The sequence below is a fragment of the Bos mutus genome, chromosome 4, assembly GCF_027580195.1.
Source record: "Bos mutus isolate GX-2022 chromosome 4, NWIPB_WYAK_1.1, whole genome shotgun sequence".
Lineage (NCBI taxonomy): Eukaryota > Metazoa > Chordata > Mammalia > Artiodactyla > Bovidae > Bos > Bos mutus.
In genome coordinates, this window is record NC_091620.1 from 3481403 (window position 1) to 3506998 (window position 25596).

At 47.9% G+C, this 25596-nt stretch overlaps 1 protein-coding gene across 2 annotated transcripts in view; it reads left to right on the forward strand.

Moving 5' to 3' along the window:
* DPP6 (dipeptidyl peptidase like 6) overlaps positions 1-25596 on the forward strand; it is a 787207-nt gene that overhangs the window by 519215 nt on the left and 242396 nt on the right. For both annotated transcript variants that reach the window (XM_070368978.1, XM_070368979.1), the window contains exon 5: positions 915-989. In XM_070368978.1, coding sequence (XP_070225079.1) covers positions 915-989 — 75 coding nt within the window. The remainder of the gene's footprint in view (positions 1-914; positions 990-25596) is intronic.

Below are 25596 nucleotides of genomic sequence, written 5' to 3' on the forward strand. Positions count from 1 at the left end.
ACGACTGAGCGACTGAACTGAACTGAAACATCTAATGTCTGCATGTGGTCATGGCATCATTTGTAGAGTGGTGCATGCCAAGCTGACAATATTGGGCTCTCTCACTGGGTGTGAGGGTCTGTACAGCAGTGCGAGTGCTTCAGAGAAGACAGACAAGTTGAAGGGAAACACAGCATTTTTGATTATTTCATTTATGTAAAATCACCTGTGTGCTGTGAAGAAATTTGAAAGAAAACATGAGCCCTCTATCCACTGACTTGTGACTCAGTGTCCATGGAGGTGCAAAGGCAGGTTGCCAAATCAGGTGTGGAATGCGATTCTATTTTAGGAACAAATCTGCTTAATATAAGCTTCTAAGTATAACAATGAGCAAAGGAATTACGCTTAAAGATGTGTATCAGTTGCTCCGTGGTGTCCGACTCTTTGCGACCCCATGGACTGTAGCCCGCCAGGACCTTCTGTCCATGGGATTCTCCAGGCAAGGATACTGGAGTGGGTTGCCATGCCCTTTTCCAGGGGAGCTTCCCAACCTGGGTCTCCTGCATTTCAGGCGTAAACTTTACTGTCTAAGCTACTAGGGAAGCCCATGTTTAAAGATACAGAGAGGTTGGGAATCTTGTGGGAAAAGAATTGTTTTATGTTTATTTACATCAACTTGTCTCAATAGATATAATATGTTTTGTTGAAATTTGAAAAACAACAAATAAGGTGTAAAAGAACATGATGTAACTGAACATTATCCCATTAGCCAAAAAAAAGAACATAACCATGTTTAACAGACTTTAGCAAGTTTTCTGCAAAGGAATCTTATTGATAAATTTTGAAGATGGCACCATCAGGCACAGTCTCAGTGCAAGGTTTTGAATTATATGTATATGTTTTAAAACTCTTTGCTGTTTTTTTTTTTCTTTTAGGAATCATTAAGAGCCATCAGATATGAAATATCTCCAGATAGAGAGTACGCTCTTTTTTCATATAACGTGGAACCAGTGAGTACTTGTCTTTCCTATTTATAGAAATGTGTTTCTTTATTCTAATACCGTATTAAGTATTTTCCCTTGAATCTCTATTCTTACTGATCTTTGAATCCTGTAATGGTTAATGGATTCCGGGATAGTCTCCTTTTATGCCACACTGCCACCTAGGAGAGAGCAGAGGTATGAAAGTCTTTTTAGCAGAGGAAAAAAAAAAAACTCCTTTAAAGGCCTATTTCATAGGATTTCCTTGGTAACAGAAAAATTGTCCTTTTATAGATTTACTTTACCCTTTTGTAAATTATTTTTCTTGCCATTTTCTCAATCACGCCATACATTTTATCCTAAGAACAAAAAACGACCTCCAGATTCTCCCTAAATTAAAATCAAGTGTTAATTATCTCCTGGCATCACAGTATTCTAGAAAAGACTTGAATTGTCACTTTCTCTGTATAAACCCTTGTTTCTAGCACTTCCTATATGAATCTCCCATAAAATTTCACTAGAATTTTTTTATAAAATCTCATCCTGGTCTTTGGTAGCACTCTAAAACTGGGTCTCTCTTCTTTTTAATGTACTAATATATTAGAATTCATTTTGGCTCTTTAAAATGAGCGAGAGGGTACAATGTATTTAAGTGAAACAGATGTTTGGCTTCCAGGAGATTAGCAGCTTTAGAAATTATGCATCAGTGGAACTTTTTTCTCTGGCAAATAAAATGTAGAATTCCGATGCTTTCTAGCTCTTTTGAGACTATTCTAATTGGAGTTTTGTGAAGCTTCTGTGAGATGTAACGGTACTTGCATCATCATTCATGTCTGAGTAGCTCCTTGGTGAGTTTGAGAGAATCTTCCCCCGGCACGAGCCGGGCAAGCTTGCTGAGTTACACACCAGCGAGGAAGCTGGGGTTTGCATGGAGAAGCCACTCCGATTCTAGACATTGTAGAATTTCTTTTCAAAGTAACTTGACAGCTGGTTTTTTATTTCTTGACAACTGGATTTCAGTCTCAATTAAAACTTCAATTGGAGATTTATTCCTCCAAAAGTGGATCTTTTTAAATTCTCCATCTTCAGTTTTCCATTTACTAGTTTTGAAAATGTCCATTATGTAAAAGTTTTCATTTTCTCCATCTGAATCCTTTGGAACAATTGGTCATCTATCTATTTGATTAGGGAAGTCAGTGAACTTGACATACTAGCTTTGGGACTCCATGCATCCTACACCCAACCCTACACACCTCTGAGCGTGATGGTCATGGCTTATAGTATTCCAGCCCCTTTCACCACCCTTGGAAGCTGCCAAAAATGTAACCTCCACCCTTGAACAAGAGAAGAATCCCAGTAGATATTTGAAGGACTTTTGTAGGAATGGGGAAATGAATGCTGAGTTGCTCCGAGGAGAGAAAACCAAGGCCCAAGTGAGAAAAGCATCAAAATAAACTTGGTTTCAGGTCATCTTACTCGACAGTCTTTTAATAATAGGAGGAGCTCAATAGTGGGATGAGTTGCCGTGTTTGGTAATGAGCGTCCTGCTCCTTGAAATTTCGAAACAAAGTTTGTATTTGTTCTTCAGAATCTTTTAGACAAGCTTCTCCTACCTACCTACTTGGAGTGCCTGGGACCCTGTGGTTCTGTCCATCATGGAGTTCTCCATCATTCCCCTCCTTCCTCCCAGTGCTCCTCAGGGACAGTGCCTGCGGATCACATTGCAGCTGATGCCATTTTGGGAGAGAATATTTTACTAAACCTGAGTCTCCCTCATGTAGAACACAGGCTGTAAATAGACACCTTGAGCTAATGCTTTCTCCCTGCACAGCATCCGTTGGCCTTTGGAGTAGACGTGTATTCAGTTTGATTTCTCAATTGAGGGAAAATGTAAAAAAAAAAATTGTACAGATTTAGCTAATTTTCAACTGTAAAAATGATCAAAGTATCAAAAATGTGTGCTGTATTTTAAAAAATCTATAGAACTGGATATTTTTAACCTGAATCAAAGAAGCAACCCTTGACGGTTTCTAAGTGCTGAGCCGTTACTGAACATGTGGCTGTCCAAGCAACCTGCCTGGACTGTGTGTTTCTTCCTCCCGGTCACTCAGACTAGTCGCAGCGTTGCGTCAGTTCCCAGTTGTTTGACGTCACCTGGTTTCATTTGCCTGTTTTTAATGTCGTCAGCTATTCTTAGAGCAGGAGGCCCTTTGTGTCCTGTCCATCCCCTCGGGATGTGGCCCAGAACCACATGTGTATTCTCGGTGCTGAACAGATGTGTTTCTGCCATTATCTTCTCTCTGAACTCCTTAGCTCTGGAGCGAGATTCAAAATGACTTTTTTTAAGTCCTTGAAATTCTATTAAATACACAAAAAGGAAAAAAAAAATTATGTCATGAAAAAAAAAAGACCCTCATTTGTGAAACATTTTAGTAACATTCCACATTTATTCTGGAAATGGAGGGATCTTGCTAATTAGCATATCTTTTTTCCTACTAAACTCTTTTAATATTATTAAACTTATAGCTTAACTAACAGCCTTGAGCATCCACAAATTAGCTAATTTTTAACTGTGTCAACCATATGCTTTTTAAATGGTCTCAAAATTACCCTTTTAAAAAAATATAAAGTTAGCAATTAGATTTGAGAAATAAACCCAAGCCCAGTTTTCTGATTTTTCCAGGCCTTAGATGCCTATAGATCCATAAATGTCTCTAGAATTGAAAAGTAATAAACAATATTATGTTTTTATTTGTGTGTACCAGTCCCGCAGTTTGCAAAATATGTTTATTTACACCCTCTCAGTTCAGTTCGGTTCAGTCGCTCAGTCGTGTCCAACTCCCTGCAACCCCATGAACCACAGCACACCAGGCCTCACTGTCCATCACCAACTCCTGGAGTTCACTCAGACTCACGTCCATCGAGTCAGTGATGCCATCCAGCCATCTCATCCTCTGTCGTCCCCTTCTCCTCCTGCCCCCAATCCCTCCCAGCATCAGAGTCTTTTCCAGTGAGTCAGCTCTTCGCATGAGGTGGCCAGAGTACTGGAGTTTCAGCTTCAGCATCAGTCCTTCCAAAGAACACCCAGGGCTGATCTCCTTTAGGATGGACTGGTTGGATCTCCTTGCAGTCCAAGGGACTCTCAAGAGTCTTCTCCAACACCACAGTTCAAAAGCATCAATTCTTCAGCGCTCAGCTTTCTTCACAGTCCAACTCTCGCATCCATCCATGACCACTGGAAAAACCATAGCCTTGACAAGACGGACCTTTGTTTACACCCTCTCACTTCTGCTCTAAAGACCACCCTGCCCACAAAGAGCCAGTATTTCTGTTATTTTCTTTGTTTTACTTGTAGAACTTCATAACGTTTCTCAGTGTATCACTTCTAAAGGGTTCTCTTGAAACTAAGCTAGACATTGGGGAATAGTAATTTTTTATTTTAATTTGAAAGCTATTTAACTATAGTAACTAAACTATACTAAGAGGATTAAATTTCCATAAAGTTATCTAATTAGATTATCGATAATCCTTCATATTGAAGTATATTTGGCAAATGTGAAAAGTTTCTAAAACTCTTAGGGGAGGAGGAGAAAAATCTTGAATCTTGATATCTTAGATCATTAAAAATATTAATACATTTTGTGACTTTCAAAGAGGAAAGAGAAATTTTATCTGGAAAATATTCTTTCTTAGCAATTATTTTCTAAAAGAGCCAGTGAATATTTGTGGAAGTTCTGGCTGCAGTGTTTAAAGGAGATGCTGTGCTGTGCTTAGTCACTCAGTCGTGTCTGTCTCTGTGTGACCCCACGGACTGTTGCCCTCCAGGCTCCTCTGTCCATGGGATTCTTCAGGCAAGAATACTGGAGTGGGTTGCCATGCCCTCCTCCAGGGGATCTTCCCCACCCAGGGACTGAACCCCACTTCTCTTATGCACAGAACACATCTGCTGAAGGAATATAATGAGTTCCTTCCTTCCTTATGTGGCTTCCCAATCAGATGGGCCAAGAGGTGTGATGATAGCCTTTATGGAGGGCTGTGTTTGGGCAGGAGAATGAGCTCTCACCAGTCCTCTGCAGGAGACTTTCTGATGACCTCAGGTGGCCCAGACCTGGAGAAGTGGAGCTGCTGTCCTGTCCATTACTGACTTAGGGATGTTGTGAAACCCACATGGAGGGTCACTGAGCTGTCTGGGTTACCCTGTAGTTTAAGTTCATGATGTAAGAAGATGCCTAATCCAGATCTCGAACATGGTGGGTTCTATCTATATAACTTCTTGCTATGATTTTTTGTTTTTATTACGATACTTTCAAGATTGGTGGTATAAAGATACTACATAAATCCAGGGAAGTGCAGTATTGCTACCATCCTCGTAGGCACCCAGGTGAAAGCTTACTCTCTTTTTTTAGTACTAACTACTTCTGGAGTCTCAAATTTAGCAATAACATTAGAATACAGTGGGAAGTTATTAGGCCATTAAATGTGGATGTATGTCTCTTGCTGTACCGGTATACATCTTAAAGAGCTTTTTAAAGTTTTGTACTAGAAAAGGAGAGTGTACAGAGAACTACTGTTATATTCCTTCTGTCTTCTAAGGATTGTGTATTAGCAGTTACAGATGATGCCACTTAGTTGGAGAAGTTACTCGAATCCTTTGTTATTCTAAATACGGATGCTGGTTTGTGGAGGTAGCGTGCTTCCATCCAGACCCTGGTGTCATCACTGTCACGTTTTTTAAAATTTTATTTTATTAAATTCAAGTTGATTTAAAATGTTGTGTTAATTTCTGCTGCACAGCGAAGTCTTTAGCTGAGATATATATATATATTTAGGTGAGATATATAAATATGATATATATATTATATATATGTGAGATATATATATATGTGTGTGAGATATGTATATATATAGGAAATGACAACCCACTCCAGTATTCTTCCCTGGAAAGTCCCATGGACAGAGGAACTGGCAGGCTACAGTCCATAGCATTGCAAGAGTCGGACATGGCTGAGCAAATAAGCACACACGTATATGTGTGTGTGTATATGTGTGTATATGCTTTTTTCTATTCTTCTCCATTATGGTTTATCACACGTTATGAGCATAGCTCCTGTGTGCAGTAGGGCCTTGTTTATCCATCCTGTCTATCGTAGTTTACACCTGCTAATCCCACACTCCCACTCCCTCCCTCCCGTCCCCTCACCCGCTTTGCCCAGTGTTGCGTCTCCCAGCGTGCCCGGCCAGCCCTGCCTGTGCTCTGCGGCACAGAGGGTCTGGAGGTCCACGTGTGTCTTGCTCAGCCTCGGGCACCCTTGCTTCCTACAGAGGCAGAAAGTGGCAATTTCCTTGCCCTTTTAGGTGTCTAGCACTTAAAGCTCTGAGCCAAGTCGCAGACCTACTCTCTCGGCTTTTCTCAAAGGCAGACGACGGGAGATGCTGGTGACACAGGAGTGTGTGGTCCCTTGGCTTCTAGCATCTTTCCTCCTCAGTGGTGGGGAGAGGGGTGCTCAGCCCCAAGGTTCTTGATTCCCACCCCCTCCCCTGACAGGCATCCTGCTCAGACCTGAGATAAGGTGGTTTCTTGCTGAGCTTCTTGCAGGTATTTGAAGCCATTTTCAGACCTAATAAATTGCTACCCTTTTCCTGCCCTTGTGGTAAGTTTATGCAGCCCATTTTGCCATCTAAGGGACCATGAACTTTATAATTCACATGAAATCTGAAAAACAGCCAAACATGCATAGGTCTGGTTGAACCTGTCTGGTTTAAGGTGAACCTCAGCAGAATTCTGGAATCTCCAATACCTATGTCTATGAGAGTTAATTTTTTTATTTACTTTTAATTGAAGGATAATTGCTTTACAATATTTCTTTGGCTTCTGCCATATCAAAAAGTCCACAAACAATAAATGCTGGAGAGGGTGTCGAGAAAAAGGAACCCTCTTACACTGTTGGTAGGAATGCAAACTAGTACAGCAACTATGGAGAACAGCGTGGAGATTCCTTAAAAATCTGGAAATAGAACTGCCATACGACCCAGCAATCCCACTGCCGGGCATATACACGGAGGAAACCAGAATTGAAAGAGACACGGATACCCCAGTGTTCATCGCAGCACTGTTTATAATAGCCAGGACATGGAAGCAACCTAGATGTCCATCAGCAGATGAATGGATAAGAAAGCAGTGGTACATATACACAATGGAGTATTACTCAGCCATTAAAAAGAATACATTTGAATCAGTCTAATGAGATGGATTAAACTGGAGCCTATTTTACAGAGTAAAGTAAGTCAGAAAGAAAAACACCAATACAGTATAGTAACACATATATACGGAGAAGGCAATGGCACCCCACTCCAGTACTCTTGCCTGGAAAATCCCATGGACGGAGGAGCCTGGTAGGCTGCAGTCCATGGGGTCGCTAGGAGTCGGACACGACTGAGCGACTTCACTTTCACTTTTCACTTTCATGCATTGGAGAAGGAAATGGCAACCCACTCCAGTGTTCTTGCCTGGAGAATCCCAGGGACAGGGGAGCCTACTGTGCTGCCGTCTCTGGGGTCGCACAGAGTCGGACACGACTGAAGCGACTTAGCAGCAGCAGCAGCAACACATATATATGGAATTTAGAAAGATGGTAACAACAACCTTATACGGGAGATAGCAAAAGAGACACAGATGTAAAGAACAGTCTTTTGGACTCTGTGGGAGAGGGCAAGTGTGGGATGATTTGAGAGAATAGCATTGAAACATGTATATTACCATATGTGAAATAGATGACCAGTCCAAGTTTGATGCATGAAACGGCACTCAAAGCCGGTACGCTGAGATGACCCAGAAGGATGGGATGGGGAGGGAGGTGGGAGGGGGGTTCGGGACGGGGCACACATGTACACCCATGGCTGATTCGTGTCGATGTATGGTGGAAACCACTACAATACTGTAGAGTAATTAGCCTCCAATTAAAATTAATTAAAAACAAATAACTTGAGACTTAATAATCACAAGGGATTGGCTATAAAGTATTGAAATCAAACTTATGGACTGATTTAACAACTCGACTACAACTCAATGTAATTCTGAGTGTATGCGTTCCTATTTGCAACCACTGTAATTACTGTTGTGTGCTTCTGGTATTGACCCACCAGCCAGTCCTTCTTCATTAGAAGAACTGATAAAATCTTTGCCCTGTAGTGACTAAGGGAAAGGAATTCTTAACTGTTCAGCTGTTGAACTAGATCTTTCTGCATTGTCTGCAAGCCTTTTCTGGGCCTTCCTCAGGGAGCCAGCTGATCCCAGATTCTTGCCAGATGAGTCCCTTACATGTTTCCATGCGTGAAGGCTGAGGTCAGCATTGCAGGGAGGTATCTGTCTCCATCTGTGGCTGTCCACAGGTCCAACTGTGAGGAGCAGGGCTGTGGTCACTGGCATTTCTGCAGTCGTGGGGATGGTCCCAGTGGGACTCATTGCCTCCAGTGTGGATGCTGCCCCAGAACCCCTGGAAGGGCACCAACCCCCAACCAGCAGTTCTCAGGAGCCCCTTTGTTCTGTGATTAAACCCAGAGTCTCAATTCCAACCACCTTCCCTCCAGCAGCAGAATTTACAAGGGAAGCTGCTCACCTTGATTTGTTAGTATCCTGGTGTTTTGCTCTTTGTCTGTTGAAGGCCGAGTTGTCTGGGGCTCTTCCTCTGCTGGGTCCTTGGAAACTGTCCCATGACTTTTGTGCTGTGTGCTGTCACAGAGCTCGTGAAGTGCTGTGTGTGGTTGTACGGAACCGTGGATGTCCAGCTGCTGGTCAGAGTTTTCAGGAGCCTCTGCTCCAGGCTGAGCCAATGTCTGAGGTCCACTGTCTGTCTCTGGAGGGAGTAGATCCTTCCTGTGCCAGAAGTTCGGTCGTGGTTGATGAGTTTTGTTTGTTTTTGAAGTTAAATGACTTTTGTTTGTTTCTGAAGTTAAAGCTGCTTAGCATTTCGGGGGATTGTTGTTGTGGTGTTGTCTTGACACAAAACTGGTTCGAAATGCACACGCACAGAATTTCGGGTTTTTTGTTTTGTTGTCCTTTTTGTCTTTCTATTCCGGTTTCAGAGCTAGATTTAAAAGCTCAGAATTGGACACGGGAAAATGTGGACCTCACAATGGTCCTTTTCTCCACAAAATGCAAACATTGTTGAGGTGATTGTGTGTGAGACAGAGAGAGCGGTGATGCTCCAGAGGGGAGAAAGAGGGTTGAACTCAGCTGCGGCACTCTGTGGGGCCGAAAGGACTGATTAATGTTTTGGAGAATGCTTCTGTAGGTGCTTGAAATATTTATTTGTATCATGGAGTGTTACAAAAAGAGGCTTTCTGGGCATATCTGTAGGCAGCAGGAAAGTCTAATGAGGCTACGCATGCAGCTCTGGGTGTGCAGCTTGAGTGACTGTAACAAGTGACAGCCTGTGTGCGGTGACCCGTGGCATGCCCTCTGACCTGTGGCGTGCCCTCTGACCCATGGTGTCCCAGACCAACCCTTTGACCTGGCATGCCTGTGATTAAGAACAGGCATTGATTGGTCTCTGTGCTTCTTCTCTGGCCCTTCTCCAGCCAGATAACCTGCAGACATGTACCAAGATCACGTAGGTCTCTCCCTGGCTTTTGCCTTAGACTGATGGCCTGCTGCTCTGCAGGGAGGCCCCTGACTCCTCTCCACGTGCTATTGGCAGCCCTGTCTCTGTCCGCCGCCCCCTCTGATCTCAGGGCCTTTGAAGCCAATCCGCCCTCTCCCACTGTCTCGGGGACTTTCTGCCCACAGGGAAAGGACACCTCCTCCAGGTGAAGGAAGAAGCTTGTCTGTAGGCGAAGAGGCAGCGAGGCCGTTGAGTGTCTCTTGACGCATCCTTTTCTTTTTCCCAATAACGCTTGAGCATGATGGCAGAGGAGCAGGGCGTTGAAAGACAGCAGAAGAGCCCGCTGGCCTCTTGCCCTCAAGGGGCTGGGGGTGGGCAGGCTGCAGGGCTTGTGCGGATGAGGGTTCGGGGAAGGCGGGCCTCCAGGTGGTGCCTCTCCCTGGGGCACTCGTCGGTCCAGCTCCCTCTGCAGCTGGAATTCGGCAGGTGAGTGAAATTGGCAGTTAAGGCTGTTTTTAAAGGAGTGATTTTGGTGAGGGACTGTGGACGCTCACCTGTTCACGGCGGGAAATGAAGCCCAGAGGCGCCACAGGTAGAAAGTGGAGGAGTGTTTGATCAGAAATCTGGAGGGGAGGACGTGGGGGCAAAGGCAGCAGATGGATGCAGTGTGGACATCAGAAGGCATGTGTGAGACATGCAGTTGGTGTCTCAGGATGGCTAAGCCCCTGGAAGAAAGAGAAGACAGGTGCGGGGCTCAGGGCGCTACCAGTGTGGCAAAGACGTGCTGGAGGTGGGGGTGTGACCTGGGACAGGAGGGTGATTTACTGGTCGGGGGGAAGGACTTTTCTCCTGCATCTTCCAGCCCTCTGGTAACCGGGAAGGTTAGGGTGAAATGAAGAGATGAAGAGACGCACCACGGAAGAGAGGGTGCTGTGATCTGTTGGTCTCCGGCGTCAGTGAGGGCAGGAGCGGGGAGGGACAGCTTCAGGAAGAGCCCACCAAAGGACCAGTGTCTCGGAGGACCCGGGGAGGGTTTGAGAAGCAGGACATGGGCCAGGGTTCGCTGGTGCCAGCGGATGCTGAGCATCTATCTGCAGGAGAGGGCGTTGGGAGGGGGCCGCCTCACTTCCGGGCGGCGGTGACCTCATCCAGAGGTCACCAAAGACCACGCGCTGGAGGAGTCTCTCTGAGTCATCTCAATTAACCAGCGAAGTTGTGTCGTTAGTAATAAAAGAAATGAAGGAATGTAAATGAGAAGAGCGGGTTTGCGGAGTGACACAGGGCGGGGTGAAGCCAGGAACACTTAATTGCTCTTATTGTGAGTGGCCGTCATTGTAACGCACGGAGGGGGAAAAGGCCTCAAATTCTTGGTAAAGAGCTGTTCTTCAGTTCCAGTTTAGCCCATCACTGTGGGTTAGCTGCGTAACAGCAACTGTATGCGGAGACTCGGAGCTGATTAAAATGGACAGCAACTGTATGCAGAGATTACTGTGAACCGAGCCACTGGGCCTTCCCAGCGACAACTAGGGCTCAGAGACTCATTATCTCTCCTTGGTGGTTAGAGCATTTTTATGTTACTAAAAACTGAAGGAATTCATCCTTGTTATAAGTTAGGACCAGTCCCATTTGTGGTTTTCGGCTCCAGCTGCCATCAGAGAAAATGATTTAACAGAATGGTACGAAGGTGCTGTTGGTAGCATTACCAATAGCACATGCCATTGGAAATTTTAGCTCAGCGGCAGAATCAGACAGCCCATCTCTAGAAGCAGGTTAGGACGTGCTCTTGCTTTTCTTCTGGGCAACTAAACTTATTATTTTTATAATAATAGACTTTCTTGAATGTCATTTTCAAGCGTTTATTGGGTTCCACTTTTTCCTTCATGTTTTCTGCAATGAGTAGGCTGTATAGTTGGAAAAACTCCGTGATGGGCTCTGTGGATGATACAGCAAGTACCCTGGGAATTTGGAGTTTTACTAAACAGTAGGTTTTAACTTTCTATAGAGTTTTCCCATCTTAGCATGTCGCTTACTCCTGAGTGGTATTGTCACAGAAATCCCAAAAGCAAGTCAGGGAGTCTTCAGGCTCACCCTGCGGTGTGGTAGTGAACACCAATGCCTGGACTTGGTGGGTTTTACTGATATACCTGCCGTGATGGGGCTTCCAGCCAAGTCAGTAAGCGTGGGTTTTGAATCTGTAGAAATTAACGAGCGGAAACAGTGTGTTGCTTTTGTGTTGTTGTTGTCACTAAGTCATGCCAGATTCTTTATGACCCATGAACTGCAGCACACCAGGCTCCCCTGTCCTCCACCACCTCCCGGGGTTTGCTCAGACTCATGTCCCTTGAGCTGGTGATGCCATCCAACCATCTCATCCTCTGTCGACCCCCTTCTCCTCCTGCCCTCAATCTTTCCCAGCATCAGGGTCTTTTCCAATGACACAGCGTGATCCACTGGAGGAGGGAATGGCAAACCACACCAGTGTTCTTGCCTCGAGAAACCATGAACAGCGTGAAAAGGCATTGCTTGAATGATCCTAATTGGGTGCTGCTGTGGGCATTTTCAGTGCCTTGCCTCCACTGTATGGCGGTGACAACTTAACAGGCAAAACGTGTTGAGGTTTGCAGGATTTGCCATGTGTGTATCATATGTGTGCTTGTGTATACGTGCGTGTGAAGGGGTGAATAATTTTCACTAAAGGTGAGAAGAGACGGGGAGTGTGCAGTGTTGTTCTTGCATCAGAACTGCAATCTGCTGTATAATTAGGCAATTACACACTGGAGAGAGTCATCCTGTTAGGCAGAAGGAACATGACCTAGCCAGTATCTCTCTGTAATCTAGCTCTCCACCTGACCTACGCATCCAGAGCTTTGAAAGGTTCTCTTTATTTTTTTTTTTTTTTGGCTTCCACAAGCTACCAAAGATTATTAATCATCCAAAGAAGGAAAACCTTTGCTTATAACATGGGAATGAGAAAATGTAAGGAGACTGAAATCCATGAGTAGATTTGGTAGATACTTAGCTCTGATTACGTAAGTCCTTGGATGAGGCAATAAGAAAGGATTAGTGAAAGCAACCAGCAGTCTAATCTGCATCATGTCACAGCTTTCATTTTTACTGGATTGCCCCTGGCCTGAATTAACCAACAGCTTCGGCAACCTCGAGACTGACTGCCACCAGGGAGCCCCAGGGAATGAGGCGTGTGGGTCCAGCCAGAGGACTCAACAGGAAGGGAGGAGACAGGTCCTGGGGCCAGCCCATCCACAAGTATTTAAATGCACATTCCCTTGGAACCCCCAAGGGAAAGAGGATCATGAGTGATCGCCCAGGAAGGGTTGGGAGGGCTATAGCCTGGGAGATGCTCTGAATCACAGCGTCCCTGTGTGCACAGCGGCAGGAGCAGAGAGAGGCAGACACAGCAATGAGAGCAAGTCAGCAGCATGACCCAGATGCATGCATGAGTCCTGAGTCACTTCAGTCGTGTCTGACTGTTTGTGACCCCATGGACTATAGCCCGCCAGGCCCCTCTGTCCCTGGGATTCTCCAGGCAAGAATACTGGAGTGGGTTGCCGTTCCCTCCTCCAGGGGATCTTCCTGGCCCAGGGATGGAACCTGAGCCTGCGATTCTTATGTCTCCTGCACTGGCAAGCGGGTGCTTTACCACTTAGGCCACCTGCGGCACCCCGGGTAAGGAGGACAAACTCCCTCTGTGTCCTGGAACAAGACCCTTAGGCGAGAGAAAATTTCCCAGGGATGAGCCCCAGTATCAGACGCTAAGTTTCTGAAATTCGAAGTATCGGTACTGCCTTATTAAAGAGTCACATTGGATTAGGACTTCAACCTATGAATTTTGAGGGGTCACAGCTTATTCCGTGGCATTGAACCCCTAGTTTCCCCAAATTCATATTCTTCTCAAGTTCAAAATACATTCGTCCAGTCCACAGAGCCCCCAAAGTCTTAACGCATCTCATCATCAGCTGTAAATCTCGGTCCAGAGGCGCTTGTCAACATCATCTCCATCAGATGTGGTGAGACTCCAAGCATGATTCACCCGAGGCTGAATTCCTCCCCAGCTGTGAACTCGTGAAAACACACAGGTTGTGTGTTTCCAAAATACCGCAGTAGGACTAGGACAGATGCGGGATAGACACTCCTATTCTGAGTGAGAGAAGGCAGAGAGAAGAAAGGGGTCATGGGCTCCAGGGGTGCCCAGAACCTAGCAAAGCAAGTTCCTTTGTGTCTTAGGGCTTGAGGATCATCTTATCCGGGTCCATGTACTGCCTCCTGGGCCTGGTGGGGCATCAGCGTCACCCTCATGGCTCTCGGCAAGGGGGTCCTGCCCCCGAAACCCTAGGCGGGGCGTTCCGGCCATGCACACTGGAGAGGTGGCCTCAGCCCTGAGTTTTTGCCAACAAGTGGCTGATTACACTCGTGGTTCCCACCCACAACAACCCCCTTATCAGTGGGTCTTCAGAAACCCGGGGGGCGAGAACGAACCTTCTCGCTTTTCATGGTGGGGACAGGCTGAGAATTTTCCAAGCCTTTCGGTTCCGCTTCCCTTTTTCTCGACCTTGCCTTCCTCAGTTCATCTCGCGCCTTTCACATTTCACTAGGAGCACCAGGAGGACCCGGGCTGCCACGTCAACATTCAGCCTCGTCAGCTGAGTTTCCAATTTCATGGCTCACAAGCTCCATCTTCCACCAAAGACTGGAACACAATGCAGTCAAAATTAGTTGCCGCTTTATAACAAGAGTTGCTTTTCTTCTTGTTTCCAATAGCATCTGAGACCTCATCAGAATGGCCTTCCCGTCCACATTTCCACCACCGGTCTCCTCCCTGCAATGCAGCCTCTTCCTGGCAGGCACCTTAGAACTCTCCAGTCTCACTCTGTCGCCAAGTCCCAAAGCTGCTTCCACATTTTTAGGGACTGGTTACGGCAGCACCCACTTCGTGGGGCCCACATCCGTGCTGATCAGCTCAGGCTGGTAGGACCAAAATCTGCAGACTGAATGGCTCAAACGACAAAGGTTAATCTCAGTTTTAGAGGCTGGAAGGCCAAGGTCCTGGCAGATGTGATTTCTGATGCGGGCTCTCTGTCCTGTTTACAGGCTGCCACCATCTTGCTGCAGACCTTTCTTGGGGGTGTGTGAGTGTGCAAACTCGCTGGTGCCTTTTCTCAGGAGCACACCAGTCTTATCAAATCAAGGGCCTCCCCTGTGACCCCATTTAACCTTAATTGCATCCTAAAAGGCCCATCTGTAAATGCAGTCACATTGGGGGTTGGGGTTTTGGTATATGAGCCTGTTGGGGACCCAGACGTTCAGCCCCAAAGGCCACCCTCCTCTGGCCTCCCTGGCTCACCCTCTTAGCTGACCCAGAGGTTACTCACGGCTCTCTCCTCCGTGGACTCTCCCGGTCCTGAATTCCCGAGGCTTCCGTGGGTGCTTCTCCAGGCCTGCCCAGTTAGGGCGCGTCCAAGGCACAGACGCAGCTGATTCTCCTCTGGGTCCGGGCCTAGGTCGTCTTCCTGCTCAGGCAGCGTCCTCGCCCTGGGCAGCTGTGTCTGAAACCACAGTTGCTGTGCAGGCTGTCGGCACCCCCCAAAATGTGATCCGCAGACTAGCAGCAGAAGTATCACCAGGAAGCTTGTTAGAGATCCTGGATCTCGGGCCCCTGCTCACACCTTCATGACCGGGAACCTGCACTTTCAGGAGACACGGACGTGACCCATATGTGTGCTGTTGGAGTTTGAGACGTGCTGCTCTACACAGCAGTGCCTCCCAGTCACATCTGCCCCAAGTCCTCACCTGGTCTCAGGATCGTATGTCCTGCTGCCTCCTGGGGACCTCGGACCCAGCGTGTGCAAACTGATTTCATTAACTGCACCCCCAAACTGGCTTCGCTTTCTGTGTCCTGCATGTCAGTGGGTTGGGCCGAGCACCCCCAGCGCCTGGGTCCAGGGCCGCGGGTGCAGACCTTGCATCTCCTCTCCCCCCATCGGGCACGTCCACCGCAGTCTTCCTCCACTGATGCTCCCTGGGCGAATCTTCCTTTGCGTCCTAAGAACTGAGGTCCCCTCCCAAAGGGCGTCTTGTCTCAGGCCTCCCTCCTGCTGCACGCAGCTTTAACCTGTCCTGCAGGCTGCCCTAGGTACCAGTCAGCTTATCCCAGCCTCCACTTTAGAGCCTTTGGGTCCCCCTCTCACTTCCTGCTCACAGCCTCGGTGGTGCCTTCTGGAAGGGGTCCTTTTTGGTTGGACACATCTCCACCTGTGACACCCAGACCTGTTTCAGCACCTTAGTGACCGGACCTCTGTCTTGCCTTTGGCCTTCACTGTCCCTGCCAGCAAAACCACTCCCCATCACCCCAGAACTCCTCCACGCCCCCCTGATTCCTCCCTTAGGAAGGGTGTGCAAGAGGGCGTTAGTGACCCTTGCACAGACCACAGGGTCCACAGCACTTTACACTTCTCCAGTCACACGCTGGCTGACCGGTCTAACCCTCACTGGACTTGAAGACCCTCACAGGGAGCCTTGCAGCCTGGCTGTCCCATATGTGTCCCTCACTGTGACTCAGTGAGCCCCCCTCGGCCCCCACACTGAAGCTTGTGACCACTCAGGCCTCCTGGGCTGCGAATGCGTGAGGCAAACCACGCCACCCAGGAAGCCAGTCATGGCACTGACCAACATCAGCCCCCCCGATTCCAGCTTCCTGAAGCAAATGCACTTTTGTTAAGCCGTGTGTACCAGACCTGTTCTGCTGAAATATCTTCTAAAGCCTCTCATGCTAAGGCGGCTTTTAATGTCAGAAATATTCAAGAACCCTTCACAGCTGACTCTGTAATTATTCGACTCAGAACGCACGCAGAACCACTGCCTTCAGAGGACTCTGGTCTGGATGCTTCGCAGCCCACCTGCAGTATCTCCTGGATTTCAGTTTACATGGAACATGATGGAAAAATTGGGTTTTCTTTCTCATTTAAAAAAATGTTATTGATTGATTTGCTTATTCTTTTGTCCGTGCTGAGCCTTCATCGCTTTGTGAGGGCTTTCTCCAGCCGCAGCGAGCGCGGGCCGCCCTTCATTGTGGTCCCAGGCTTCGCATCGTGGTGGCTTCTCCTGTGGGAAGAGCCCGGCCTCTGAGGTTCTCGGGCTCAGTAGCTGCAGCTCCCAGGCTCTCGAGCACAGGCTCAGCGGCTGTGGCACATGGGCTTAGTTGTCCCACAGGATGTGGAATCTTCCCGGACCAGGGATCGAACCCGTGTCCCTTGTGTTGGCAGGTGGACTCTTATCCACTGCACCATCAGGGAAAGTCCTTCTTTCTCATTTTTGATGTTTGTAGCTGCTGGGGGTGTACAGCTCCCTGAGTTTTGAAGCCGGTGTAACCACTCTTGTAGATCAGGGTGCTCAACTGCTCCACCCCCGGAAAACCTCCTCTCGAAGCCCCTTTGCTGTCTGGCCCTCCTCCACCCTGGCCTCTGGCAACCACGGATCTGTCTTCTGTCCCAATGATTTGACCTTTTCTAGAATGTCATACAAATGGCAATAAACAGCATTTAACCTTTCCAGAGCAGCTTTAAAGCGGAGAGTATGTTTTGATGTCCAAATATGGAGAATATCTGAAGCTTCTTTGGAATATTATTACCTTCACCGTCTAGTCAAAGCTACCAGTTTTTCCGGTAGTCATGTTCATATGTGAGAGTTGGACCATAAAGAAGACTAAGCACTGAAGAACTGATGCTTTTGAACTGTGATGCTGGAGAAAACTCTTGAGAGACCCTTGGACAGCAAGGAGATCTAACCAGTCCATCCTAAAGGAAATCAACTCTGAATATTCACTGGAAGGACTGATGCTGAAGCTGAAGCTCCAATACTTTGGCCACCTGATGTGAAGAACTGACTCAGGAAAAGACCCTGATGCTGAGAAAGATTGAGAGCAGGAGGACGAAGTGGTTGGATGGCATCACTGACTCAATGGACATGAGTTTGAGCAAACTCCAGGAGATTTACTGACAGAGAAGCCTGGCATGCTGCAGTCCATGGGGTTGCAAAGAGTCGGACATGACTTAGCAACAGAACAACAACACCGTCTGGAAGTGTGCAGTGTTTTAGTTGAAACAACTTATTTGCTGTTTGGTGAGACACGTGACTCCAAGTTCAGCTGTGAAAGATGTGGTACCTACCTTGTCCTTCACTTTGATGCTGAAAATCCAACAAGCCTTTCTAGGCCGTACCCTCTGCACAGGGTGGGGTGTCTTCCTGTGGAAAGTTCAATGAGGGTGAGAAGAGAATTCCACAGAGCAGACAAGACAAAGCTGAGCAGAGTCATGACTTTGTCTCTGGGCAAGGATTCCAAGGGGTTGGGTGGGGGGCTGTCCTTGGAGGGGAGTGGTTTCTAGGGGAAGCTGAGCTGAGCACAGGCAGCTGAAGCAGGGGTGCCGGGGTCCAGCCCCGGCTGATCCAGGGTATTCGAAGGAGAGACGGCGTAGGCGAAGATCAGGAAACAATTGCTTAATTAAACGTTAATTAAGGATATAAAGAGTAATGGAATAAGGATAGCTCAGTGAGGAAATTCAGTGGAGAAGAGAGGCTGAAATAAGGATAGCTCAGTGAGGAAATTCAGTGGGGAAAAGAGGCTGAATAATTCAGCCAGAAGGTAAGAGAAAGAACGACATGGTGAGACCAAGTTTCGGTGAACAAGGCCCGCACTTTATTTTCCAAAGTAGTTTTTATACCTTAAGTTATGCATAGAGGATAATGGGGGAAGGGGTAGAGTCATGCAGCAAGCCAGGCTTTCTTCCTGCAAACTTATCATATGCAAAAGCTTAGGTGATTTGCATCATCTTCTGGCCCGGAGGCCTGTTAACATTTTAAGACCCTTTCTTCAGAAAACTTATTTTTCTCTAAAGGTGATTAGTCAGGTGCCACCCTCCAAAAGCATTAAAGTTGCATTCCTACAGAGCAAAGGTGTGGTGGGCTATAACAAGAAAAAGAATTAACTCAAGGGTCCCAGGTTACAAACATTAAAGCTACTACTTACACCAATTATATTAATCAATACACTGCCAGGGACACAGCAGGTAAGGGATATGGAAACTTAGCAGCAAACATTGGCCCAACAAGTGAAAATCCCTTCACCAATACAATTTCTAATCAATCTTTTAACTACTCAAAAGAATCTGTGTTTAGACAGTTTAGAACATCTCCTGCCTCTCACAGTTGGGAGGCTCTGAACAATCACATGTGGCCAGAAAAACATATTCAGGCAGGCTAGAGGATTTCCAAAGGAGTTTGTAGGTTGAAACACTGTCACACCCAGGAATTATTAACTGGAGCTGTAAGCTAACTCTTTTTTCAGAGAGGTAGTGGGGGACAGCCCCCCGTAAAGTCAGAGGTGTAGGTGAAGGCACAAAGCAGAAAGTAGGCAGACTCTGGTTTTGGGGGTAGATGCTCGAGAATTTCCAGGGGGACTCCTGAGGCTCGATCCCGCCTGCCTTTGCGATCCCGCCTGCCTTTGCGTATGCCGAGCCTCCTTCCTCATGACCTTTGTCGTGGGTGGAGCTCCTCACGCTGGCTCCTGGCAGTGATAGAATTCCAGCTGAGCTATTCCAGATCCTGAAAGATGATGCTGTGGAAAGTGCTGCACTTAATATGCAATATGCACTCAATATGCAATGTGCCGGCTCCCGGCACAGGGGTCTGACCCAAGTTGTCTGGTGAAGGAATGAGAGGGGGAAGAGGCATTCCCGAAGGGAACCCCAGGAGCAGATGCTCAGAGTGAGATGTTCCTGATGGGCATGGGCAGACGGCCTCTCCCTGCAAGTCCCAGACCATTGGCTCTGGGGTCTCATCTGGCCAGTGGGCTGTGTGGCCGCTCAGTGCCTGAACTGAACTGAATTGCCTGAGTGGCTCTGCTCACCTGGACCCTGTTCCTCTCCCTCCTCCCGGGTCAGGTCCCTCACTGGCTCCTGCCGAGACCACTGCTACAGCTCCCTTCCACTCCCCCGCCCACGTGCCCCGCGGGCTGTCCGGTGACGTCACCCAGCTGGGCTCCGATTACCACCCTGCTTGGTGCAGAACAGCCTACCTGTGGGAGGTGATGCTCTGCCGTGGAGGCGGGGGCTGGATTTTATGTCTCCCTCCCCAGCATCCCACCCCCTCAGCCAGAAAGGCCCCATGGGGTCACAGAGCCGAAATGGACCGTTCTAAGAGCGTCCCGCCCATCCCCCACCTCGCGGGAGAGGCCTGGAGCCGCCTGGCCCCACGGCCTGCGGCTCGGCATAGTGCAGTGGGGCGGGAGCCGTCTTCCTGCCCCGGCTTGTCTTTTCTGTTCCATCACCGTCTCCCGCTGCTCTGTGGAGCTGACAGAGGTGGGCTGATTGCACGGGCAGAAACTGATCTGTTTCAGTCCCCACGCGAGGACCTGGGCGGAGCCCCGAGCAAGATCCAAGGAGACAGGATCGCAGGCAGACGGCATCAGGCCTTGAGGGCCCACAGCTGCCGCCCCGGGCAGTCCCGCTGGCCGTGGTGTGTGCGGTAGGGACAAGGCCTGGTCGGTCGTTTCCTCCCGTCTGGTCCCCCAGATGGTAGGGCGGAGCAGCGGCCAGCAGATCTCAGGCCAGGGACGCCAGTGACGCTCGCGGCTAGCGCCCTCCCAGCTCCTGCTTCTGCGCAGGCTCCGTCGCCTCGTCGGGCTTGCGGATGCTGCCTGTCTTCACGGACCCTGGTTGCTGGCATGCCCAGAAGGGTCCCCAGAGGAGGGAGGGAGGCGTCTTTCCCTGGTTAAAATGGCTCTCCTCTGAAAACGGACACCATACGATGTCCCCTCTATGTGGACTCTACATTGCAACACAAATGAGCGTGTTTACAAAACAGAACAGACTCACGGTTGCCAAGAGGGCAGGGAGGAGGAGGGATAGGCTGGGCGTTGGGCTCAGCAGATGCACACTATGATACGTTGGATGGATAAACCGCGAGGCCCTGGGTACGACACAGCGAACTGTATTCAGTATTCTGTGACAAACCATAATGGAAAAAGAACATGTAAAAGAATGTGTGTGTGTGTGTGTGTGTGTGTGTGTGTGTAACTGAGTCACTTTGCTGGACACCAAAAATTAGCCACATTATAAATCAACTGTACTTCCATAAAATGAAGAAAATAAAATAAACGGCTCTTCTCCAAAAGCTGCTGGCAGTGGAGTTCCTGTGGATATCTTCACCCCTAATCACAGGATGGAGACTGGTTCATGATTCTTCCGAGGGGGCAGTCGATGTTACTTTAACATGTAATAGACACCTGAGGTCGGCACTGCCCACAAATTAACTTTTTTCCTCACTGTTAACAGTGAGAATAATTCTCACCCTGGGTTTTTCATTACTGAGACTTTTCTTGCCTTTTTATTAGCTTGTGACTTATTCTAGGACCTCATCCCAACGGGCTACTCCGGAATGTCTACATTAGACTCACAGATTTTTAATGATCTTCAACTAAATGAAACAGCTAGCATTTCTGTTAAAACAAAAATATCCATGGCCTCAGGGAATTAGTAATACATACATTCCTAAAAGGGTTTCTCTAGTGTCTCAGATGGTAAAGAATCTGCCGGCAATGCAGGAGACCCAGGCTCAGTCCCTGGGTCGGAAAGATCCCCTGGAGAAGGAAATGGCACCCACTCCAGTATTCTTGCCTGGAGAATTCCTTTGACAGAGGAGCCTGGCAGACTACAGTCATGGGGTCACGAAGAGTCAGACATGACTGAGCGACTGAGCACATACACATATTCCTAAGAAGTGGTTTCACAAATTAAATCAAATTGTAATTATTAAAATAATCATACAGACTTTTGCTCTGCGTCTACAGCTAGTAATCACCCCTGATTTTTAGTCCTGTACACCTGACAGACACTCAGTTACCTGAAAGCTTAGTGGACGAACATCTTCTCCATTAAGGAGAAACAGCCTTGTTAAACTGTAATGGATTAGCCTGTTCTCACAAAGCCATTTATCAAAGGAAAACAGAAGCTGGATCTGGTGCAAACCTCTGCCCATATGTATTCATTTACTTGAATCTTTATCTGTCACCTGAATGCGCTCGTTCCTGGGGGTATTGGTTATTTTTATGTCGTCTATTTTATTTTCATCGACTGGTGGAGTTGGCTGGGGTGACAGTATCAGCTTTTCTTCTTTAGAATTTCACTGAAGAAATCTGATTAGTCCCCACATTTCCTCTGCTTGGATTTATGATTATCAACTGATGCCTGCTATGAGGTGCCTTCAGCCTCTCCCTTCCTTTACTTTCCTCAGCATGAATGTGTAGTTCTTCTTGTGCTGATTGGAATATAATTCATGGCTCACAGCATCCTAGGGTTTGAGGCTGAAGGGGTGTTGTCGGGTCACAGTCCCGCTGTGGTCACAGTCCTCTGTCACTGTAACTTTTCTGGAAGCTTCTGTCTGGGCTCTCATGGCTTAGTTCTTCCTTGTTAGACCTCCTCGCCCCAGACTGGACAGGTCTGGTTTGGGGAGAGTTCTTCTGTGCATATGCGCTAAGTGACTTCAGTCGTGTCTGACTCTGCAACCCCATGGCCTGTAGCCTGCCAGGCTCCTCTGTCCATGGGATTCTCGTGTCCAGTACTCTGTTCAAGCAAGAGTACTGGACTGGGTTGCCATTTCCTTCTCCAGAGGATCTTCCCAACCCAGGGACTGAACCCACACCTCTTAGATCTCCTGCATTGGCAGGCAGGTTCTTCACCACGAGCGCCACCTGGGAAGCCCGAATTCTTCTATAGACTGTTTAAATCTACTCTGTAGAAGTTCCCATCTGCTGGACTTGTTCCACCTTGGACACAGCAGGACCATCCCCAGTGATGGAAATGCTCTACATCTGCCCTCTCCACCACGGTAGCCACTGCCCACACACGGCCATGGAAACCATGAAATGCGGCTGGTGTGACAGAGGGGCTGCATTTATGACTTTGTGTTAGTCACTCAGTTGTGTCCAACTCTTTGTGACCCCATGGACTGTAGCCCAGCAGGCTCCTCTGTCCATGGAATTCTCCAGGCAAGAATACTAGAGTGGGGTGCCTTTTCCTTCTTCAAAGGATCTTCCTGACCCAGGGATCGAAGCCGGGTCTCCCACATTGCAGGCAGACTCTTAACCATCTGAGCCAGCAGGGGAAGCCTATTTATGACTTTACCTAACTGTAATTAAGTGCATAGCAACAGATAGTTGCTACCCTTAGACACTCCAGCTTCAGAGCAACACTAAATATAATTTCTTCTCCATTGTCACTTGATATATTTAAACGCACCTTTCAAACATCCTTGGGGCTTCCCTGGTGGCTCAGAAGTTAAAGCATCTGCCTCCAATGCGGGAGACCCGTGTTCGATCCCTGGGTCGGGAAGATCCTCTGGAGAAGGAAATGGTAACCCACTCCAGTATTCTTGCCTGGAGAATCCCATGGACAGAGGAGCCTGGCAGACTACAGTCCACAGGGTCGCAAAGAGTCGGACATGACTGAGCGACTTCACTTCACTTCATACATCCTTAGCCTTTCCTTTGCCGAACAAGTGTCCAGACTCTTAACGGCTTAGTCATCCTAGTTCACCCTGTAAAATATCCAGATTAATGATTGCAATAATTGAGTAAATTAGTGAGCAAATAAGTGGGTTTTCATTCTGGAGGTAAACCTCTTCCTAACTAATCATCTCATCCTCTTATATAAACTGAGGTTTTTGGTTTTGTGACCATGGGTGGGCGGGGTGTGCAGAGGAGGGAGACAGAATCGAGGAGGGTCATGTTTCCTTCAGCTCCCCCTCCCCCACAGTTGGGTACAATGCAGCATTTCAGCTCTCAGTAACCATGGGCTTATCCAGGTAAGATGCAAAGCGATGCAGATAGTCCTACAGTGGTACCTTGGGTGGTCGCTTGTCTAGCAAAATGGTCCATATTGTCGAGTGGAGCCCCTCCCACAGTTCCTTCTGAGGAGGCACATGGGGTAGAGATGTTGCAAATTCAGCACGCAACAAATGGACCTGCAATAGACAGGTTCCCAAAAGTGTGAGCCTGAGAATTCCTGATTTGGTTCTATTTTTATGGATCAAAAATTACATCCTTGTCTTCATCTAAAGCTTTCTCCATCTGTGTTTTTACATCCCATACAAGCTTGAATACCATTTTCTAGCGTCTTTTTAGAACCTATCAGTATCACAGCATTCACATTTATGGTAAGTAAAAAGAGTATATTCCATAATCTGTTTTCATGTGAAATGGAAAAGCCAAGTTTGGCAAATCTGCCTTTATTTTACTAATGAGGCAGACACAATCTTTTTTTCTACTCGAACCAAAAAAAAAAAAAAAGAAATCCATTCTGTTAATAAGTGTTTATTGACCATCGCCATGTCCTGGGCCATCATGACAGCCCCCACAAGGAGGAAGATAATCGTAACCTGTGTCACCCATTAGAAAACAGGGGTGGCCTTGGTGATGCGAGAGAGGTTCGCATGGAACATGCTGGGCCTGGGGTACCCCAGGGAGGAAATGAGCTTCGACGGGGAAGCAGAGCTGAAATGTAGTTAGTTGTGCCTTTCACTGAGCATCTTGGCATTTGTTGGCATTGAGGTGATAGCTCAGAGGTACAAAGATACCTTTGCCTGAAAGACCAGTGTGGAAGGAGAGCAGGGGCCAGGAGCAGAGCCTGGAAGGTGGCCTCATTCTGCCTTTTATTCACCATCATGGATGCTCAGGATGCATTCTTAACTTGCAGGAAAGGAGCTATTGCTGCAGATGAAGGTTGAGACTTATAGTGGGATCATGGGTATCGCCATAGTGATGGCAGCTGATGGTGGCTGCGGCGGTGGTGATGGTGGTGGTGGTGGTGGTGGTGGTGATGATGGTGGTGGTGATTATAGTGGTGATTTGGAGAAGGCAGTGGCACCCCACTCCAGTACTCCTGCCTGGAAAATCCCATGGATGGAGGAGCCTGGTAGGCTGCAGTCCATGGGGTCACGAAGAGTTGGACATGACTGAGCGACTTCCCTTTCACTTTTCACTTTCATGCATTGGAGAAGGAAATGGCAACCCACTCCAGTGTTCTTGCCTGGAGAATCCCAGGGACGGGGGAGCCTGGTGGGCTGCCGTCTATGGGGTCGCACAGAGTCGGACACGACTGAAGTGACTCAGCAGCAGCAGCATAGTGGTGATTATGATGGTGGTGGTGATGGTGGCAAAGACAGCATCAATAAGGACGATGGTGACCGCTGCTCATCACAGTGGTGCCAATGTCCAGGATGATTATGATAGTGATCATGATAAAGATCAGAGGACGGCTTAGTGTCATCCTTTCTCAGGGACCCTTCTTTGGGAAGAGAGATGGGGAAAATGAGAAGTCTGGAAGGAGACGGGGATCGATCGGAGGGAACGCTAACAGGCAGTACGCAAGCCACACTTTCCGCCCTCCTGCATGCCGGGAGCGAAACTGCGGAGATTAAGGGCTTCGCTGTTACAACAGCACTTCCACTCTCTAAATATAAACAGCCTCAGCCCCATCTAGCAGAGGCGATCACAGCTGTCGAATCCATCACCAGCTGCAGGCCCTGGTTGGCTGAGCTTCTTTAGGGGGAAAAAGACTGTCCTGCGATGAACAAAACCAGAAGGTGTGAGCCCGAGGATGGGATTATCCGTTCTGGGAAGGGGAGACCAGCACCCTGTGTTCAGAGTCTCAGAGTGAGTCTGGAGGACTCAGAAGAAACCACAGTGCCCTGACACCCATGTCTATGCTCTTTGCTGGTCCAGGAAGGTCCTGACAAGGTTGCAGATGGTGGCACCTCTGTGCCAAGGGAGGCTAGAGTTCTAGCCGAGATGGCCTGATGACTCCTGAGGGGCCTGGCTCTGTGTTCCCACAGCCTCACCTGCAGACTGACCCGCTGACCTGAGAACAGGGTCTGCGTTATTCCACTACTTTCTGGATGAGGGGAGCCCCAGTCAGCAGCCTTCCCGGGGCAGACGGCCCAGCCCATGCTCCTTACCACACAGCAGGGATGCA